The sequence below is a fragment of the Stegodyphus dumicola genome, chromosome 7 (assembly GCF_044657685.1).
Source record: "Stegodyphus dumicola isolate Sdum_Otavi_A_Nest chromosome 7, ASM4465768v1".
In the NCBI taxonomy this organism is placed as follows: Eukaryota; Metazoa; Arthropoda; class Arachnida; order Araneae; family Eresidae; genus Stegodyphus; species Stegodyphus dumicola.
The window spans coordinates 143,590,614-143,613,719 of NC_140774.1; the positions used below are offsets into that span (position 1 = coordinate 143,590,614).

Here is a 23,106-nt window from a genome sequence, read left to right on the forward strand (position 1 = left end):
ACTCTGACAAAGACGTGGAGAGCTGTGCGGCCATCCAACATGATGTCTGCCTAGACCATTACACCGCCACCGCCATAATTGTTGATTTCGTGGACATTGGATGGTAAGTAGCGGGTCCTTGGCTCTCTCCATATGAAAGTACGGCAAGAATCGGTGTTTAGGCAAAAACGAGACTCGTCGGTGAACAGAACAGTCGCCCGTTGCTCCTTACTCCAATCACTATGCTGCCTGCACCATGCTAATCGGACTCTCTTGTCCGTAGACGTGAGTGAGATGCAAACAGCAAGTCTTCTGGCAAACAGCCCTCTCTCATTCAGTCTTTTGGAAACAGTCACCCTTCTTACACGGGTTTCCATGGCTGCATACATTTTCCGAGAGAAGTGAGAAGCTTTAGCCCCTCTGTTACGCCTCGCTAAAATGGACAAATAACGATCTTCTCTGGCCGTAATAGCTCTTGGACGGCCTTGACCAGTATTTCTCTCGATGGATCCAGTATCCTAGAACTGTTTCTATAGGTTACACACGACGCTGGGCGTTAAATTAAAATCACAAATCGAAAAGTAAAGGTTGGAACGAAAATGAGTAAAATTCTATTCCTATAAAATAAGAAAATAAATCTCTAATAATTTAACTTATTTATCAATAGCTCTTTAAATTTCTTACTAAGATTTTTGTATGTCCCCGTCCTAGCATCTGCAGTGCATCAAAATTTCTCTCGACTGCGTCACTTCTAGATCAGTCCATACATATGACTTAACAAGGTTGATAACTAATTCAGAACTTGAACTCAAAATTTAGAGAACTGAAACCTTTCTCTTGGTGAGCTTCCGTATTGGATAACTGCGCACTTTTGCTTATAGCTCTCATGAAGTTAAGACGCTGGTGTGCTGCTTTTCATCCTATCGCAATAATATAAAAAATGTAAATGTTCTTGAATACTCAAGATTAGAGTTTTAAATGAATTATGGCCGCAAAATATCTATTGAAATAAAGATGAATATTTTATCTTCCTCAGCTGCCAAGTTTGCTTTACATTATGGGTCTATGTTTCTACGCCATCAATAATACTAAAAAGTCTTTTTCATATGTTATATATACATATACGCATGCAAACTAAAGCAGGCACGAGAGTATATTTTTCCCGAGTTATAAGCGGCGTGCCACTGATATCTGCATTGAAATTATAAGTTTAATAAAGTGCTTTAATACTATTTTGCATATCCTTTTACGTTTACTCTTTCTCTTATTTTAGCAGCCCCCAAGAATTAAGCTTTACAGTTTTCACACTCGCAATTCTATACATAACACGAAAGGCAATCATCATGATTGGGATGGTGTTTTTAAAACACTTTTTGATAAAATATGATATTTTATTTTCGTGAGTCTTTAAAAGACTGATCATTAAGTTCCCTTACCCCGGCAAAAGTATATTTCTTCAAGAATTTGTGGTCCTTTCCAGCAGTAAATACAAACATTTAACGAGAAAAGGTACATCAATATCATACGAGAGACATTAAATGTCTGAAAGCAAACTACTTTAAACAATATTTTCCTACTAATAATTACAGGATGGAAAGAGAAAATTTGTCGTGATGAGAGCATTAAATTATGAGATATGGTGGTTTAAGTCAAAAATACATAAAAAAAATATGAAGTAAATGAGGCATGCCATAAAATACCTCTGAAACTATACTTTTATACCAAGGATATCATTTTGAACTTCAATCCTTTAATAATTCTTTATTTTGTAGAAATTAAATTTTATTCGCTAAATTTTAAAATTTATGTTACTTCTTTTGATAGTTCTTCCTAACCTTTAGAATTTTTAGAAAACTTTACACAACAAAGTATTCATTGTTTATTTGTTAACAGACCACAAAAATATTTTAAGACTAGAAATATTTTAGAATTCAAAAAGCTCGTTCTGTTTCTTTATTTCTATAAATTATGATAAAACAAACCTGTATTTAGTAGATTCCTCCTGTAAGTGATGACGGTGATGCCGTCTTTTCGAACATAAGTATGTATTTGGTAACCATTTGGAACACCTCCAACTTTTTCATCTGGACATACACCACCATTTTTGCCCAGAACATTAGAACACTAAAAATGACATATGTTGAGTAACTTGCAAAAGAACGTACATTATTAATAATTCTCATTAAATTTTATTATCTTAGATTTATAATCTAACAGTCATAAAAAATCATAAGGTTAGGAATATCGCTCTTTTAATTTATACAAATAATGTTATGAATTGGCTATGTGCTAATAATAAAGCCTACCATTTTTTCTAGAACAAAAATTAATATCTTAAACTCTAAAAATTTGAATTAAGGGTTTTTCCAATAATCTGCATAGCACTTCTCATCATTTAATCTGTATCAAAATAAAATTAATCGATACAGACTATTTCCTCTACGGTTAATTAATGTAAATCTGCAATCAAGGCGTTCTTTGTGTAGACTCCCACTAACGCCAAACCATCGTTATGAACGCTTTCAGTTGTAACATAATCAGCAAAAAAAAAAAAAAAAAAAAAAGCAATATAGTGCTTAGAGTTCTTGATTCTACCATCAAAATGACGATCACCGTAAAGGCTTGAAAACGACGAAGCAATAGATCTCACACTTCAATCCTATTGAGCGTCATACAATTGGTCAACTTCCAAGTCTCGATTTGGAATTTGAACAGCAATAGCAGTGAGCTAGCGGCTGAGCGTACCACAGGGCGGGATTAAGACTTTTAGATGCCACAAGCAGGTAAAAGATTTTCGTGCCCCCAACATATATTTGCACTGTAACTCCTTTGTTTTCCCCATTACTTCTCTCTCAGTCTTGGTTTAGCTGCACTATGCATTCCATAGTAAACCGGTAATGAGGAATTTCTATGATGCTCCCTTTCCTTAAGTTCCAAAAGTCTTTTTGAGGTTCCCTCTTTATTTGATGCCCTAAAGCACATGATTATTTTGCTTAATTTATAATCCTGTCTGCTGTACCAAACCAAACAGTGTTCTTTAGTAGACTAATATAAGGCTACATGCAACAAACACATCAGCAAGCATCCTTCGCAATACATTTTATAGATGACTTTTTATCTAGTACGATACACAAATCTCTTGATAATTGAGATTCTCTGGTACATAATCGTCGAGTTAATACTGTAAATGAAGAAAACTTCACTAACAGAGTTCAATAATAGAATTTTGCACTGCATTCATGACAAAATTCTTCAAACACTCACTAAATCATTTATTTATAGTTAATGTTTGCATCAAACGAAATGTTTGCCATATAATTTACTAATTTCCCCGGCATCGGCATGTAATTATTTGACTTTCATTACATAATCGTTTTTTCATTACATATTTCTCTTCTATCAAATTTAATCTCATTTAAAATAATGTTTTAACGCTGCTTTTCTTCTGTATAGAGTAACATATTTTTTAACCGCTTAAAATTAAGCCATACATAAGAAGCGACGCGGAAACAAAAATCAGTTACTTGAAATATATAAAAAGGTATCTCATAAAATAGTGGGTAAATAGTATTTTCCGTAAAAGTACTGACAGTGAGCCAGATGGGTTGTGGGAATGGTGTCTCACAATTACAAGACCACAGTGAGAAACAAAAAGTGTGGCCAGCATTATTCTTAAGCCGCCTTTGCTGTTTATAGAAATATCTCATGCTAGCTGATCAGCTACTGAGCAAATATCAAGTTCAAGTATACAAATATTTTCAATATCTTTTGACTATGTAGAAAGTCAAATTTAGTCTGTAGAGATTCAACCATGATAAGTTACAGTTTTATGTCTTCAATGAACCATCATTTCTTTTATTCCTTGAACTATATTTTAAATACGATTACAATAAAAAGTTTTAATTTTCTGAGCGCTTATTGAAATATATTAAATCCATAGAAAGAATTATTTCATTAAGCAAAATTAATCAGTAAGGAGCATTAATAGTCTTAAATTTAATGAATAACCTGCATAAATACAAAACATACAAATTTATTAATAGAAATCTGCATTATAAAATAGTTATTAATATTATAAATATATTTTTTACCGGAAATTTCCCCGAAATATTGTAATCAGCTGTAATACCCAAAAGACCGTCCATATAAGCTACTGCCACATCAGAACCAATCATCTGAGAACTATTGTCTGAACCGCTAATACCAACGGCCATGTATTCATCTTCATCTGGAAAAAAGAGAAAAGCATGCTAATAAAATAATTAGCATTCAGATCAAACAAAGACAAATTTATTATCTATCTTGACTTACCGATCTGCGCAGCAAGCTCAAAAGTTATAGCAGGTCCGAATATTTCCCAGCTCAACATTAGGTCTCTATGCAGTTGTTCACAATTTGGCAGAGGAGACTCGTGTTCCTAAACAATGTAAGTTAGTCATGAATGTATCAAAACTGGTGTCAGTTCATGATTCTAGGTAAGAATTTTTTTTTTTTTTCATTTGCACTCTAAGTCTTGCATTATTAAAAAGTATAGAACTGATTCCGAATAATTTTACGAACGTCAGGTCAGAGCCCATCCCCGATACACCTAGTAAAACAGAAATCATTTAGTAAACTAGTTACTGCATATACTATTATATTTTTTCCCTACTGCAGCAATAGCTCTTGGTTTCATAGGTAAAACGTTAGTAAGCGGCCAAAATAACCGACCCCTCAAGAAAATAAGTATGTAGAGAATGATATAACGATTATCCCACTTTTATATGATAAAGGTAAAAAATGAAACATTTACCAGAGGGGAGAAGAAGATATATTGGGAATACCTTTGTCAGGTTTCTAAGACTTATCTCATTACCTTCTGTCGCGTTTGCCTGCTAATAACGCAACAACTGCGGACGCCCTCTGGAGGAAGAAACAAAAGTACTTAGTTGAATGAGTGACGCCTCTAATATTATTCAAAACGATAGACCGTTCTAGTATATATCTGAAACGTACTTTATATTGATTAACTTGTAAATATTGTGTATTTCGTATGTTAATAATAAATTTCTGAAAAATATATTACAGGTCTGCGGTGAATGGAATTTAGTGTAGACTAAAAGAAATGGACTTCGAAAGGAAAACGAACATGTTCCAGGACAGCCCTTTAGAAGGTAAGTGAATTAGAGAACTAAATTTTTACTCGTAAAAAGTTTATAAAATTTTACCACCTACAGTTAGCGGATTTCTCTAGTGCAGATAATGAGATAAAAAAGGCGGCAGTAAATGGTTTCACGGAAAGCAAAGATTTGTTTGTCTTTTTCCTCAGAAACGAGGTGTTAATACATGTCCATTTTTAGAACTAATGGAATTAAAAATTATAAAGGGCTTTCACAAAACTAATTTTTAAATGTTACATTAATAAATGAAAAATAATAACTGTTTTACTCTTCCTCATATTTTGTACTTTTGCTTTACAGATTTGTTTCCTTTAAATAATTTCCTTCTATTGAAGTAACAATGCTAATATTTTGTGTACTTGTACTTATATGAGTACGCAAGATCAAAATCATTAAGAAACATTATTATTAAACTTTGTCGCGTCATTATAAAACCATTTTGCTAAAAAGGAAATCGGCAATTTTTTAACATGCAGAATACCTATAAAAGATTTGCTAATTAATAAATATACCTACTCAACATAAAGTAAATAGTTATTCAGCATTAAGTTAAATCAAGTTTTCCCCCTTTGATGCTTAGTTATTATCAAAACTTAATCAAACTTAAAATCAAGTAAGTAGTTATTCAGTATTAAGTTAAATCAAATTTCCCCCCTTCGATGCTTAGTTGTTAGGAAAATTTACTTTTCCCTTTAAATGAAATGCTTGTAAAGTTACTAGATTAATTGATAATGGAGAAAACACACTAGGACCATACCTTAAGCGTAAGATACCATCATGGAAGACTTTGAGAGAAACTGCATCCGACTTACGCTACATGATAGGAAATCCGCGAAATCTTAACGCAACAAATTTGCTTAACAACTATGCACAGAACTGAACAACAGCTATGCTTATTTGCAAGAAAGGTTATTATGAAGTGAAGAAATAAATGTACCGAGATCCAGATTTATGTTAACGGCAATAAAAAAAGCAATGCGCATATTATGATTAAACGTATATACTATGATGTTACGTCACTGAAGTTGATTTTGTTCTTCAACATTGCTACGAAAAGAGGAAGAAGATAACCTAAAACTCATAAGGTGTTTCAACTCCAAGTTTTACATTTTTTAACTCAGAAATTTAGATTTATAATTCAATTTTATTTACAAGTAATATGAAGCTAATGAAAAATAGCCCACCAGCGGCCGAGCGGTAAAGTCGCTGAACACTGGTAGTTCGGTCCGAGGTTCGAATCCCGCGAACGGGCTGGCTGCATGGGTGTTTTCGTGGTTTTCCCCATGTGTAACGTGTATACGAGCCAGTTTCCCTTAGAAAGTCCTCCACGAAAGGCATCCCTCCTCTTAGGCAGATAGCCCTAGTGTGCTTTGCCGTAATTAAATACACACTAATGAAAAATACTCACTATGACATGTATCAGGGAAGGTGGAATGTTCAATTTATCCGGAATGACAGTGGACCCATAGTTCTCTTGCTTTCTTACATTGTAAATGCTCAGCCAATCAATGTCATCCATAGTTAACTTTCCTGGGAGCCTCAGAGTAACATCCTTGCCAGTATACTTTGTTAATGAGTTCAAGCTGTAAAGTGAGTGAATTTTTAAAATATATTACAAGAAAAAGAATAAAAATATATTATTCTTCTTTCAAAATTTCCTGTTAAGGGCAAAAATAACATGAAAGTTGACATACTGAAAAAACAGCTCATTCAAAAGCGGTAATTAGGCGTTATAAAAATGAATTATAGAAAAGAAATGGAGCCTGTTTTTTCATCCATGTATTTCAGCTACCAAAAAGTATGCTTTTCAGCATCTTACAAGTGATTAATTTATATTTTACCTAATTTTCTATTTAAAAAATAGAGTTGTTAGGGATACATTTTGTAATATGTTGCTTGTCCTGTTTCTAACAGTTAAAAACAAAAAAAAAAAAAAAAAGCTCATAACGTAGAAGCTAGGATCGCTGAGGAGAATGTTAGGAAGATATCATTGTGAAATTGGAAAAACAGTTATACTTCAAAAGAATTGAAAAAATATGGGCGTTATTGAAAACTGACATTCTGTACTATTATAGTACCTACAGATTAATGAGACATCAACAATGGCCAGACTCAGTACCTAAAAACTGATGAAACATCCACAATGAGAGACAGAGATTGAGTTCATTGCTGCTAGCTCAGTCTGAACGTTGCTACAATAGTAATCAAATCATCGTGCTGAAATTGCAACAATTATACTCTAGCAGCTAGGATCGCCAGAGGGAACTTTGGAAAAATAGGGTTGTCAGTTTTGACAAATATAACTATACCTCCATGGAACTAAGAAAATATGGGTGTTATTGAACATCGAAATTCCGTACTTTTACAGTATCTAAAAAGAGATACTGACAATGACCAATCTTACTACTTAAGGGCAGATGAAACATCGCCTATGAGAGAATGAGATTAAGCTTATTGCGCCAGTTGCAATCTGAGCTCATTACTGAGATTGCGACAATGAGAAAAGAAAAGTTTGTAAACTGCCAGCTAGAATCGCTGAGGGGAACGTTAGGAAGAAAGGATTGTCAGAAAAGACAAATAGCTGTACTTAAAAATAAATGATAAAATATGGGCATTTTTGAACACTGACACTCTGCAGTGTTGCATTACTTAAGGACTAATGAAACACAGATAATAAATAACCTCAGTACTTAACAAGAGATGAAAACATCGACAATGAGGCAATGAAATTGCGTTATGGCAGAACGCCAGGAAGGGCTTTCTGCTTAGGAGAAAGAAAGGTTTTGAGAATTTCTAATGGAGATTTCCTGGTATTAACAAAATACTTTTAAAAATCACAAAATACCCATACAAATGATCCATTGAAGCATTATAAAGAGAATCATAAATGCTTCCCTAATTTAAAGCCTAGAACTTCTGTTTCCTGATTCTGAAGTGTTCTCCATTTTCCTTCTAATTCAATGCTTGCATATATAGCAATATTAACCAAGCATCCTATGGGCGAATAGTTGCACAAAAGACATAATTTGGTATTGATGATGAAAATATGCAAAACCGATTTTCTTGAATCCCTGATTTTTACAGCAGACCGAGTTTCAAAATTGGAAATGCGTAATGTAGTTTCATGCCTATCTTAAAAGTTCTGGTAATTTGTGTCTAGGAAACATCTACTTGAAAGTTGTATATCATTTAATAACTATAAGCTACCTGTCATAAGCATACAGCATAAGCAACAGTACTTCTTACATATCATTTTGCTATTGTGGACGGCAAGTTAATATTTTTCTTCACTCATAGAAATGATACAATGCAGATGATTGATTATATAAAATACATAGCGTAACTATAATCGCAGAATTTACAATGATGATGCTTCAAATATAATTGCATACCTTTGCATGCTTTTCTCTAGTTTTCACTTTCAATAGGCAAATTGTCTTCATAGTTTTTGCTCATGTATATTGATTTAATGTTGCAAAGAAGCCAATAATTCTGTAGCTTAAGATAATAAGGATGTTTATTGTTCTTTCAGAGAAAGCGATTTTTCATCAGAAAAGAAAATACGTAAAATTAAAAGGAAATTTACATATACCAAAAATATAAATGAATACTTACTAGCCCTTTTCATCGGGTATTTTCTGACCGAAAGGTGTTGGTTGAGGGCCTACACCTGCCCAAAAATATACATCTGCAAAATAATACTTAAATTTAATTTGAAATAATAAGAAAAATTTTGTTTTAAGCGTATAATGTATATCTATAGAAAAATATTTTTAACTGCAGGCAAAATCTTCGGTTACTTCTAAAGTAAAATGTTTTAAATATTTATTTATTTATCAAAATTTGTTTTCATTCTCTTATTTTATCTGCAAAATATTTCTAATTATTAACATGTTAAATACCAACCATGTTATTTCTTCTTTTCCTTTTAGTCTGCTATAACCGATTTGATGCTGGCGTCCAGAGATTTGTGCAGAATTTCATAATGACAGAATGTATTTTTAATTGTTGTATTGTCAATCAACAGTAACTCACGCGATCGAAACGAAAAATAGACAGTCACCAGTGACTGACGCTTCCCGAATGGAAAGTAAATTGTTAGAAACTGGTGACTGACGGTGTCCGAACGGAAAGTACACCGGTGACTGATATTGTTCGAAGCATAAATAAGAGTTACCGGTGCGGGGTCCAACGTGTTAAATATTATTGTACAATAACCATTAAAGAAAGAATTATACAATAAATATTAAAAATACTTTTGATATTTCCTTATTATAGCCAAGTCGACACTTAGTTACCGCAATTGGCACATTTGCCTAATTTATAATCTGTAAATCTAAAATATCGCCAAAAATTTATGTGACGCCTTTGATAGAGAAATACCAAATTTGCATATGTTAATATGTTTCAGCTAATAAATTCAAGTATACATTCGATGAAAATATCAAAATAAAATGCTTGTTTCACAAACGTTAAGCAGATCTCTATAGAAGACAATATATAAAAGTTTTAAACTGCGCGTTGATGGAATTTTACTTGATTCAAAATCATTATAACTGCTCATTTAACTGTTTAATAGCATAAGAACTAGAAATCAGAAATAATTCACTTCTATTACACAAATTTCACAATTGCAGGTGTTGAAATTGCAATTTTTAACCCTTTGTTTGACAAAAAAATGTAAAATTTATGCCCATTACCTCATTCTTTTTAATTAATTGTCTGTACGTGGAACATTCAATAAATACAGCACACAGTAATCAGCATACAAAAATTTATTTAATGATGTTATTCAATTTTTTATTATTGCATAGAAAACTTTCTTATTCAAACGTAAATTCATTAAATTATGACTAAAGAAATTACCTGTTTCATTGCCATCATAAAACAAATTCAGTATGGTGATGGTCTTCGAATCTTCAACAACTACACCGTCGGATTGTACCCCATGAGAATTTCTGCTCATTTCAGAAATTCTCTGCGGTGAAGGAGGTTCTAGACCTTCCGGAATATATACATCAGCCAGATTATTCTGGAAGTAAAATACAGAGAAGTGTATAAATAAGTAAAATGATACGAATAATTTGTGCAGCTAAAGCAGACTATACAAAAGCTAAAATGATTTTATACTTTATGAGAGATGGAAATCTGTGAAAGTAAAAGCATTTTTGAATGTTTTCGTGCATTCAACTTTACGATGATTAAACTTACAATGCATTAAACTTTATCCCCTACTTACGAATAAACTTATTGTTGATTAACACGTTGAGCCCGGCAGTGAACTTTCCGTGTGGCCGGCGTCGGTGCCTAGGGATCAGCGCTGGAATTTTCATTTGGTTGGCGTCGGTCCGCGGAACCGACAATATTAAATACAGACAGTGTTAAAGTTAAAAAATAAATATAGTCTCAATGAGATGTGATCAAATATAGTTTTAATGAAATTTATTGAAACATTCTAAAAAAATACAGCTAAGCCGTATTTTTTACATTTTGTTACCAAAAAAAGCTGAAGGGAAAGGACAGCAATTTCGGCCCCGGGCTCAAAGTGTTCATATATCAAAGCAAATGTCAAAAGCAACTAAATTCGACTCTTTGACAGTCATGGATAAATGCAACTGTTACAAAAACCATAAAGATGAATTCTTTTCTATAAATAAATACATAATGTTGAATAAAAAATTGTTTCTTATAAAACAATATTTAAAACATTTAAATGGAAAAAAATCACAGTTTATGAAAACTGAATTATAATTTATAAATGTCGATGATGTTAGCTTAATTTAATTTTTCAATAGAGCAAAGTATTTTTATTGTAAAAACTTCAGCCCATTTCTAAATCTTCCTTCAGATCATTTCTATGGAACGCCTTATTACTCTATCCACATTAACAAAACTAAAACCTAAAAATAGAAATACTGAATTCAAGTAAACTTTCCGTTTATTTTCAAAATTTGGAAACAAAATTATATTGTTAAATAGGATGTTTCGCCTTTTGTTCATCTATTATGTCATCAAAGCTTTTGAATTGATCTGAACTATGATTTCTCTCCTTATTTTTTTCTTTTCTTATTCTTAATTTTTATGCAAAAGCATGTGAAATATGCATTTAAGGAATACCCCTAAAATACGTCATTAACAGAGCAACTAAAATAATGTATTTGCCAAGCACAATTCAACTCTCAAAGTGAAAAAGACTAATCTGTTAGCATAGAAATAATATAATTCTATTGCCAATTTGACTCATAAAACACAAAAGAAAAAAAAAATCAATTTATAAGGAAATGCAAGAAAAAGGAATCCAAGTCGTCAAATCTTGAAGAAAAAGAAAAATTCATGGTTCTTGTTTTCATACATCTCAAGTCGTTGATTCTTAATACGCTCTCATTTTGGAGAAGAAACTATTTCAAGAAAATTTTAAATTATGCATTTTGTATTATTTGTATTATTAGTAATATTAAATGTACGGTATTTTGACTAACTGATTTTTCCTAGCAATAATTAGTCAGTTGGCTCAAAACTGAATTTCTAAAGACAATGAACATAATTAGTGCAAGGGAAAATAAAATCCATTTGTAAAAGTTCAATTTTCTGCCCATAATCGGGTTAAAAATAAATTTGTTTTCCTTATTATGAGAACAATTCCTTTGCTGAAAACTTTATGGGGAAAATAATTTCAATATCACAAGCCAGGGATTCTGATATCTGTGATCCACGGACTGCAAGTGGTCACTGAAGTTTATCTTTGATAGCCTTCCAAATTTCCAAAACAGAGACAAAATAAAATTCAAATTAACTGCATATGTCATATTATAGCTGTAACTCTCGGAGTTTGTAAATTAGATGAGGGAATTGTCTATCTCTTTTTACTCAAGGTTAACCTATCACGAAATTACTGGAGATTTATTTCTAATATAGGTTCTGCAATTAAAAAGACCTTAGAGGCGTCGCGTCCTGTATTATAAGTCTTCACGTTGCAAAGAGTGGGCCATCCCTTTTATGTATGCGCGGCCTATGAAAACTTCTAGTTATAAAAGATATAGTTAAAATATTTGGTAAAAAATTACCCAAGGCCACCGATTTACTACATTCTCATGCGATGGAGTTACAAACCAAATAAATGATGGGGCTATTAACAGAGAACCTAAATTTATGAAGAGAATAAAAGAAAGTCTATTTTATTCACTTCAGATAGACAAGACAACAGACATCTTGAATGATATGCAGTTGCCAGACATGAATTCAGCAATGATGTTCATGAAGCTATGTTACTTTCAAAGATTCTGCCAACACGTGTAACTGGAGGACAAATTTTTTTAATCCAAAACGTGTACATACAAGAGCATGAAATTGATTGAAACAAACGTGCAGGTTTTGTTTGAATGGGGCTTGTGCGTCCGCATTTAGGCACAATTATGTAGTAGCTAAAGTTAGAGCTCTGTCCCCTGATGTTACCCGGAGCCATTATTTCATTCACAGGAAAGCCTTGCATCCCAAGATATATCATCTAAATTAAAAACCATGTCAGAAGAACACATTAAGGTAATCAGCTTAATTAAAACAATCCTACTGAACAACAGAATATTTTCATTACTTCGTGATGACGTGAGTTGCGAGCACAAACAGCTTTCTCACTCTGAGTTTCTCTGGATCCCACGGTATAAAGTACTCTCAAGGTTCTTTGAACTTAAGTAATGTTATGGTAAGTCCTCTTAGTTGTGAAATTAACGAACATTTCCCATCATTTCTTCTGATCGGTACATTGGCATACATTTCAGATCTAGTCTCAAAACTAAAATTAACTAAATATTCGTTTAAAGGTAATTCTTTGCCCGTTCTCAATGTCCATAAGAAAATAATCGGGTTTGGGGGAAAGCTTGGCTTGTAGGTTAGATGTATTAAACAAAGAAACCTTTCACCATTTCCAGCTGTAATAATCGTTTAAGTAGAAAATGACATCAATATTGGAAAAGAATTATGCAATGGGAACACATGTTCATATCTCAGAACTTTGAGTTCACAGTCTGAAACTTATATTTCAATTGTTATATATAACAAATTTTCATGAGCTCGTAATGCTTTTGATTGTAGTATTGAAAATAAACTGTCACTGAATGAAACAGAACAATTAATTGAACTCTTAAATGACACCAGACTCAAAACGAAATTCCATGCAGAGGGTACGGTTAGTTTGTGGATCTCATTACCAGTGGAAAAGAAGTACAGTAAACCATACAATAATGCTTCAAAAAGTATAATTCGGTTTGCTTCTGCATATGTGTGAGAAATGATTTCCATCACTAAAGTAAAAAAAAAAAAGAACCAAATCGATTTGATATATGTCTCAAACCGATCAGCTTACATCCAAACATAGAATTTAGCTGTGCAAAAATCGGTAAGCTCATTTTAATTTTTAGTTAATAAAATAAAGAGTATCCACTCTAATATTCTTGCGTTTATAAAAATGAATATACATTACCTTAAAGTTAATTACTTAACACATTAATATAAAACTTTAAAAACTTATTTAATTTTATTTTAAAAAACATTATACTGGTAATAACATATCCTAAAAAATATGATGTCTACACCACATGAGTTCCTTGTAAGGCATATAAAATTATACACTTAAAAACCTGCTTTAACCTTGGTAAACCTCCTTTAAACTTAATTCCTAGAAGTATTCTAACTTAATTAACCGATCCCTCAAGGCAAACTGAAAATGACATCAAAAATCGCAAATGTTTGAAGCTAAATATCACGATTCATTTTTGTTGTACGGGAGTCAAGTTTCTTGTATTTTTATTTATTCATAACGAGTATAAAACTTTCAAATGTAAATATAGAAACCAAGAGAATGCATTAAAAATTAGACTTCGTTATTTGTCAGAATTATTTTTTTTTAATTTAGTGTTATCAAAGCATGAATATTTTTGCTATTTATAACACTTCTGTAATTCAAACTGTGTGACTACGACCAATGATTGCGAAAATGAAGGCCGGGTAACGGGAGTGAGTGTATGTGTGGTTATATACATATAAACACACGTTTGGTATTGGCGATTGCAGTAAAAACGAGCGGTGTACAACTAGACGTTATAGCAGTCTCGTATACAAAATTTCAACGTTTTATGGCTAATCTTTTTTTTTTTTAAATTTCGGAAGGCAGAATATTCTTAGTTATGAAAATGGTCCCCACTTTAAAAAAGTGAGAAACGCTGGCTTAAGTGGTTCTTCAAATAGAACATCCATTTTTCCAGATTTAAACAATGCGGCAAAAGGTGTTGAATATTGCTAAAATAATATCAAATACATTACGAATTTATGGCTTAAGATATATAGCTTTGGGGGGGATAGAATAAACATTTACAATGTCAAATCAAATTACGAACAAACAAAAAAGTACAAACAAAAGAAATACCTGAAACATTTTCAAAGATCTAAACTTACATGTTCTCTAAGGTCCCAGACAGCGAGCCATTTTATTGACGATAATTTTCGGTTATCTGGCAGTTTCAAGGTCACATCTTCATTCACATACCTCTGGAGCCTGTTTGTTCTGAAATTTACATTTATTAATGAATAATGTGCTCGGAATTAAAAGACAGTTAAAAAGAGTCAAAGTTCTCAGATTTTATATTACGCCCCAAAGGGGCTTTTTTTAACGTTTTGTGTGTTACCTTTATTTATTAAATAGCATGTTCTTCGCATTTAAAAAATAAAAGTGAAATCCCAGTCTCGCGCGCTGGAGATACTTTTTTTCCCCCGTAATGTGTTGCCATTGTTCGCTTTGAAATCATTGAGTCTGTTAATCAAAAATTCCTTAAATTTTTACAAAATATGAAATAGGTAATAAAACAAATTCTAAATTTGTGCTTCCGGATACTCATATTCAAGGACAGAACTACGTTATTCAAAATTTGATGTTTCTAGGTACCGTTGCTTTTTCACATACATGCAGATTCTTCATTATTTAATTTCTTTAAATATAATCTAGGGCTCTAATATTCGGTGGCAACAGTCTGAAAAGTGAAATTCTGTTTTATAGTGGATGACGCAAAAATGCAAAAACGAAATTAATAGCCCTTTGGGCTAAAAAAAAGAAATTTTAACATATTTAGGAGAAAAATACACCTCCCAAAATTTCTCAAAATCTGGCATAAAAAAACCGCAGTATAAATAATAAGCAAGGTAATAAAGAATTATAAATTACATATCAGATCTGGAACATGAAATCTGAAATAACTTTTTAAGGTATTCAGAAGATGCATAATGCTAGCAATTCTAACTCCCAAAAAAAGTAAAAGAGAAAGTAATAATAGCGGATTTTTAAATACCCTTCGAGCCGAATGAAACTTTACATGCAGATAAATACTCCCAGACCGAATATGCAAGTGATTAAAAACTAAAGCCGTATCCAAATAGTGGCAGACCACAATACTCTAAAATCTCTCATATTTAGAAAAGTTTATATCAGGAGTTCAGTTTGAAAATGGTGGCAAATGTAATATTAAACTGAAATTGCATAAATCTCTATGGACTGAAAGGATGTCTCACTCTTCGATGTAACCTTTGATATTAGAAGATAAAGGCTATATCATATGGCTATGTAAAAATAAAGGCTATATCATATCAGATAAAGCCTATATCAAATCTATATGATGTATCGCTCTTTACGTAGGCCGAAGCAAAACAATCGTCGTACATTTTGAAATAAATTAAGACTAATATATACATCTTATTAACTTATAAAATACCTATAAAATGTACAATTATTTATCGAAATAAATATTTATTTTGAGTATATACCCAGTGTTTCAAAAATAATATACGTATTACAAAGCGTTATTTTGTCCAAACTATCGATCACTGCGCCTCGGCTCGGCTATTGGCGAAACGAATACATAGTCTAATTTATATTAATAGCCGCCAAGATGTCCGTTGTTTTCTGTTTTGCGTGGTAACCGTCACATGTTTAAAATGCTACTCCGCAGAAAAATCATTTTGTGTTCTCGAGTTTGCGAAGTGCAATTCCGTGATTACAGTGCAATGACGTTTCAAGTTGAGGTACCAAAGTGATCCTCCGAGTGGGTGGAATATTCGCAGATGGTATTTACAGTTTGTAAATACAGGATGTGTATGTAAAGGAAAGAGTCCTGGCCACCCTCGTGTTCCCGACGAAAATGTTGCACGAATTCAAATTGCTTTCTAACGTAATCCTTCAAAATCAACTCTTCGTGCCAGTCGGGACTTACAACTGCCTACAACCACAATTTGGCGTGTTTTGAGACGTCGGTTGATTACGAAGCAGTACAAGTTACATTTGCTACAGGCTTTGCGTCCTGATGACAAACGCAAACGTGAGGCCTTTTGCAACGAGATTATTGATGCTATTGACAATGATAACACTTTCGCACAACGCATCGTGTTCAGTGATGAAGCGACTTTTCATGTTAGTGGTCATGTAAACAAACACAATGTTCGAATTTGGGGCCTACAGAACCCACATGCAGCCATTGAACATGTACGAGATTCGCCCAAAATCAATGTGTTTTGTGCGGTATCCCAATCATCTGCTTACGGCCCAGTCTTCTTTGATGGAAAGACGGTTAAGGGTTAGCAGTATCTCGCTATGTTACAAAACTTGTTGTTTCCGAAGCTGCAAGAAGACAACTTCATTTTTCAACAAGACGGGGCACCCCATCACTGGTGTTGCCAAGTGCGTGATTATCTGAATGAAACGCTACGGAACCTTGGATTGGTCGTCAAGGAACTGGCGATTTAGCATATCTCAGCTGGCTTCCATGGTCACCGGATTTGACACCCTGTGACTTCTTCCTGTGGGGTTACATTAAAGACAATGTTTATGTACCACCACTCCCACATAACCTGGAAGAGGTGAAGAACCGGATCCGTACCGCTATAACATCAGTGACGACGGACATGCTTGCCCGAGTATGGGAGAAATTCGTCTCGTTGATGGAGAACATATTGAACCTCTGTAACATCTCTAACCTGAACTTGAGAGGTCCGTACATACGTGTGTAAAGTTTCATATTCGTATGTCATACAGTTTAATAAATATATGCATTCTAAATACATATATTCTTTTTGAAACACTCTGTATTTATAAACACAGTTGCTTCAGAACATTTTTATATATTTTTAAACATGAGTTATTATCTAATTATTATGCTAATTAGTTCTAAGAATTAATTATGTTTCTTAGAACAAATGAATAATTTCCTCTAATTTAAGTTCTAATAAAAATTTAATAGAAAGAAAAAAGAAAGCACTTGAAAGACGAACTTAAAGTGAAATTCTTGAAAGAAAACACTAATCTTGACCTACTGAAAAGGTACAACTATACTTATAGCAAGCCATTCCTGTTAAAAGTTTTTTCCCGTGTATATATTTAATTTACTGTTAAAAAAAGCTTATGTTTTTAACTTTATATACATTTAAGTCTACATGTAACAAGTTTTTGTCTCTGAGTGATGTGTGAAATAAAAAAATAATTTTACGAATTGAATGACACTTGAAGACTCATTTAAATAAAATTTCTGGGTCAAATTTTCACCTTTTGTTAAAGTACTGATATTTCTATCCTATTATATTCACACCAAAAGCATTTGTTATTAATGGGCATGTAGGCTGGTACTTATAATATCAATAATTGTTCACAACATATTTAATATTTTAACCGACTTTTTTGTATTTTCAAGTACCAAACTTGTTTTGACTTATATATGTGTATTGTGTCATGACCATTGATTTCAGAAAATTATTTTCTTGAATGAAATGTGATAACCTCTTCAGTCTTCTTTTTATTCTTTTATGCCTCGTTATTCTACCACCGCGCAGTAAGCTAGAGCAGTGGTCTTAAAATGGCATCTCTCGAAGAAATTTTACCAGACCGCGAATACATTTCAATTATGTACTTGTTTGTAAATACAGTGTGGCAAAGATTTATTATTTTAAGCCCGACAGCCCATTAATTGTTAATAATGAATAGCGCACTAGGAAAATCTACAACTGGAGTTAATTTGCAGTGTTACTTTTAACTCAAAGATTTGAAATTTTATTAATATTTTTTCGTACATGTCATCAGAAAGTAAATCAGATCAGTTGCGAATTTGTGCACTAAGAATACTCGCTTTATTTGGGAATACATTTATATGTAAATAGATTTTTTTAACAATTGAAAATTAATAACAAAAGAACGCGATTGCCCGATAAGCATCTACAACCCTTGATGAAGATAATTTCTAATAATTTCTCCCCAAGGTTACAAACTCAACCAGAAATGAAACTTCATCAAGTGTTAAGCTATTATTAGAAATAAAAAATTTTATTATTATCTACATAAAAACGTATAAATACATATTTTTATTTATGAGCCGAAGAAAAATTTAGTAAATAAGAGAAAGGTTGTCATGTATTCCGAAGTTTTGTGCCACTTAGTTAATTTTCTCTGAAAAACCTAGGAAGATTTCATACTTTGCTTATTTTTAGTTCAAATTACAGTAAGTTGTTTAACGATTAATTAAACACGTTAGAATTATTTGAAGTAAATGTTAATCTAAAAATTTATTATTCTGCTATCAGTATATTTGAACAATAAAGTGTAACCAACAAAAATGTCTTGTAGGTATCAAACTTTAGATTTCGTACAGAAAATATAAATTCGAGTTCTTTTCCTTTGCGATATTATTACAGCTGTTGTGTATGTTTGATAAAATTTAGTAACCGAAATTTAAAACTTCTTTAAAGTATTTTTTATTTTGTGAACAAAAAATTTTCATTTTGTTAAAAAGAAAAACAGATATGGCTCATCAGCTGTTTTCAGATCGTGCATTCGGCCGGCATGCAGTTTAAGACCACTGATTTAGAGCATTATTCATCTAATTCTGTCTAAAGTCTTATTCCTTGACTGATCAACCTCTGAGACTGTTCTATTTATAAATCTTCTGCATTTGTTAATATCAATAGCGAAGAATAAAAGTTCAGTTAAAGATTATAGACGGTTGTAAATTTTACTAGTATTCTCTAAAAAGAAATACTTAAAATTCCCAGTTCTCGTTCCCCAGCAGTTATTCTTTGTACATCAAACTTTCACCCGACTGGTTAAGGCAAACTCGGCTCTATTAATGAACATTTGACCCGTCCCCGAAAATTTTCATCCACGTCTTGCAAAAGATTTCCATAGTTCGAATAATCTGAGATATCGCTTATGGACTTCCAAGATGCTACAGTGTACAACAAGAAAAAGTACACTTTTTCACATCTGTCCATTGGGACAGATGAGAAAATGCGGTACTGTTCTGTCATCGGAACCAGATTCAGAAATGTATGAGCGTGTTTATGTACGTATATGTTACGGTGAAACACCGAAATCTGGAGAATGTCGACTTTCACCGGTGAATGTCAACATTCACATAGTCGCTTGGTGTATGTCCGAAATATTTTCCTAATACTCTTATTTCTGACTTACACCGGTGAATGTCGACATTCACCATGTACTAATGGTGAATGTTTAACATATAAGAATATTATATTTCCTTCTCCGTAATTCATTCGCGAGAAAACGCACTTGAGACTCGGAATAAGAACTTCAGAATATAAGAACTTAAAACACACAGTACATTCAAAATGAGAAAGGAAAATAATAGAAGTTATAAACTTACCAAATTATGTGATTCAAATCTTATTTATTGCAACAGCTTAAACTATTATGACACTTTGAATTGCACAAGAGGCCTTTGCTTTTACAACTGCATTTATTTGTGGAACGCTTCCTTTTGGAATGGCAGCCTGTACATATACTCCTTTCTTTTCGACCTACACCAGAGCATATCTGTGATTGTCGACATACACCGGTGAGGGTCCGAATGTACAAGAATGTAAAGAAATATTCGATCTTTCACCGACTTATTTGGTGAATGTTGACATTCTCCGGTGAAAGTCGACATTCTCCAATTTCGGTCTTTCACGGTAACAAACATTCATTCATCAGACATACATTTCTGGATGCTGTCCTGATAACAGAATAATACCGAAAATACCTTACATACGCTGGGTTCTCTGTTGGATACCGAAGAAACAGATTGGTGTATGGGACAATAGACATTTCGATGCAAAAGATAGATGAATAAGAGTATGGAAGATGAAATAAGGAAACATATTGTTACGAAATGTACAGGCGCGGTAAGTTGGCTTCCCCGCACAGCAGTTTTAGGGTTGCCATAAAATAACAAGGAGGGAAGAGTTGCCACATTTGGCGACAAAATTGGCGATATACCATGGACGGTTTGAGAAAATTCTGGAACGAATTCTTACAGGTTTAGCCCAGAATGTTCTCGAACACAGGCCGAAAGCTATATAAACCCTGCTGGTCCGCAGTCGGTCAGTGTGTGTGTCTCAGAGAGTGCGCCTCGTCTAGCCAGCCGTGCGGAGTCGATCGAGTTGACAGCCGGGCAACGAGTGCCGAGTGGGTCGTTGAGTGCACCGAAGGAGTCTCTTAGTGCATCGTCGAGAGAGCATGTTGAGCTCCGGGAACGACTGAACCGAAGAGTCGAGAGCCGTGCTCTGTGTGTCGTCGAGTGCATCGCGAGTTGTAGCGTGGAGAGTCTGGAGAGTACGTGGAGTTCCGAGAACGGCCAAGGATAGTCGAAAGCTGTACTTTGGTGCTTTGCGGTAAAGCTGTCTCCACCGTGATAGCCTGAAGGCTGTGTTGCTGATCGTGTCAGCGTGTTTATAATAGTTCATCGAAGACTGTAAAACGTGTTTTGGAGATCTCCTGACAATATGGGCAAATAAAGAGTGTGTTTCGATACTTCATCAAGTGTCGTCGTTATTCACTCCAAATCCCCGAACCAGTGAAGAAAATTAAACGTAACAATATTTTCTTAGACTCAAAGAAGTATGAAACGTAGTTTTCCTATGAACCTATTGGCAATTCCAGTATCAAAGATCTGGATAGGTATGAGCAACGTATACGTGAAATAGCTTATTTTCTGGGAACTACCACGCTATATTCCTTACGGAAATTTTCAATAAATATGTGTAAGCGTACTGAAGCCATCCATCCACACCCCTACATGAAATAATATTATCTTAGAAGATTTAATAATTTAGTGTAAATGAAATAATATTTTTATCTTTACGAATTAAAATATTTCAGATCAGAAACTAGATATATTAATTTTATCACCAATACGTAATGTTTAAGGTTTCTTACCTTCCTTCTTCATCAGGAACAATGAATCCAATATTACTTGGACGCACAGTAGAACCAGCCCAGAAGAAAGTATCTGGAGTATTAAAAATTGATTTATAATTAATTAGTTTCACTGCATAGACTTTTACGACCACTTTAGAGTTAGTCTTCATTACTTAATTATAAACTTGTTTATACTGTAAGGATTATTTTAACAAATTTTACAGGTAAATTACTAACGATTAATAATACAACAGAATCCGAGAATGAACGCATTTTTTTAATTATCAAATTTTATTGCGAGAAGTTTTAATCTTAAAACTTATAATTAAATAATTCTGAAAATGAATAATACCTCGTTTCATTTCAAAATTCACAGAAATTATAGTAATTTAATTTATCATATGAGATAGCAGTGGATGTAGAACGACTTGAGCGCTTTTTTAACTGAAAACTGAAATAAATTCGAATACTATGCATAAATTTAAATTATAATAAACTTACGATTATATATTATACATATAAAATATAACAGGCATTTCTAAAACATACGGAACTACGAGTGAAAAATGCTCTGAATGATAGAAATTCTGTAACATTAGTAATAATTATTAATTATTTGCTAATTAATAGATAAAATTAATATTGTAAATTTTAGAAATGGTAGTAACATGAAAAGTACCCTAAATTAGTTCAGAATATTCACCAAAATATAGATTATTAACTTCTCATGAATTGCTACTGAAGCATTTTTCCCCCTGAATATTTAAAGATCCGTTTTAATAATCTGGTTGGATTAGATTGGTTACGTCAAAGTACAATAAAGCTATCTGCATGTTAGAAGTGATGCCTTCATGGTAGAAAGGAGCTCACTCGGCGGATATTCGAGAGGTTCACGTTCGAGTCTCGGCAAGGGCATTGCTTTTTTTCATGCCTCCTGCTTCAAAAAATCCTAATGATTCTACAATCTGAATACGAGAAAGATTTCGTAGCACAATATTAGATAGCACTTGAAAATATTTTAGTTTTCTCCTAATCTCAAAAATGAAGTTTCTTCCATCAAGACTCTCCTCAAGATCTTATTTTAAACCCTAATCCCCCCGCATTTCTGGAAGGTATAATATTTGCACTGATCGGAATTATTTTTGTTTCCCAGTGTGGTCAGTCAATTATTATCTAAAAGAAGTACAAACTTAATTGATATGACATAATTTAAACTATGTCCTTTTCCTATTATCTAGATATTCAGTATTTCATGCAGATCTACTTTCAGTTTGGTATGATATACATTTCAAAACAATCGAATATAGATAACCCTGGCTTTCATTCTGTATATTGCATAATAATATCCGGATTTTCTTCTTCGACCTTTCTCCATGTCAGAACAAACTATGTATTCCTTGGCCCGACCTGCTTAGTTGTATCACATATTACGCAGATTTCCGCTTAACCTTTGTCTTACACTGACGCTCTGCCGTGTGAATCTCGCAGTCTGTCACGGAAGTTGCCGATTAATTGATCTATCTGTTTACGAGTAACCTTTAATGCAGCATCGGGTAAACCTGGAAAAAAGGTCGGATAGTATCATAAAAGTGTGGAATTTTCGTGCTATGCATAGAAGACCAATAATCTCTTAGCTTCGTTAAATTTATCACGCCTATATCCAATGTAGCAACTAAAAATGTTTAAATTTCTGCAATTAAAACACAAGCCAATTACTTATTTGATATAGATCTTCTTCACAGGTTCTTC

The 23,106-nt window shown here is 33.1% G+C and overlaps 1 protein-coding gene across 1 annotated transcript in view; it reads right to left on the minus strand.

The window, feature by feature from the left end:
* Positions 1–23,106, minus strand: part of LOC118189623 (protein Skeletor, isoforms B/C-like) — a 70,488-nt gene that overhangs the window by 25,183 nt on the left and 22,199 nt on the right. The window contains exons 3-10 of the mRNA XM_035360276.2: positions 21,376–21,448; positions 14,586–14,694; positions 10,005–10,170; positions 8,754–8,826; positions 6,547–6,721; positions 4,291–4,396; positions 4,071–4,207; positions 1,962–2,103 (exon numbers count right to left, since the gene is read on the minus strand). Of these exons, the coding sequence (XP_035216167.1) occupies positions 1,962–2,103; positions 4,071–4,207; positions 4,291–4,396; positions 6,547–6,721; positions 8,754–8,826; positions 10,005–10,170; positions 14,586–14,694; positions 21,376–21,448 (981 nt within the window). The remainder of the gene's footprint in view (positions 1–1,961; positions 2,104–4,070; positions 4,208–4,290; positions 4,397–6,546; positions 6,722–8,753; positions 8,827–10,004; positions 10,171–14,585; positions 14,695–21,375; positions 21,449–23,106) is intronic.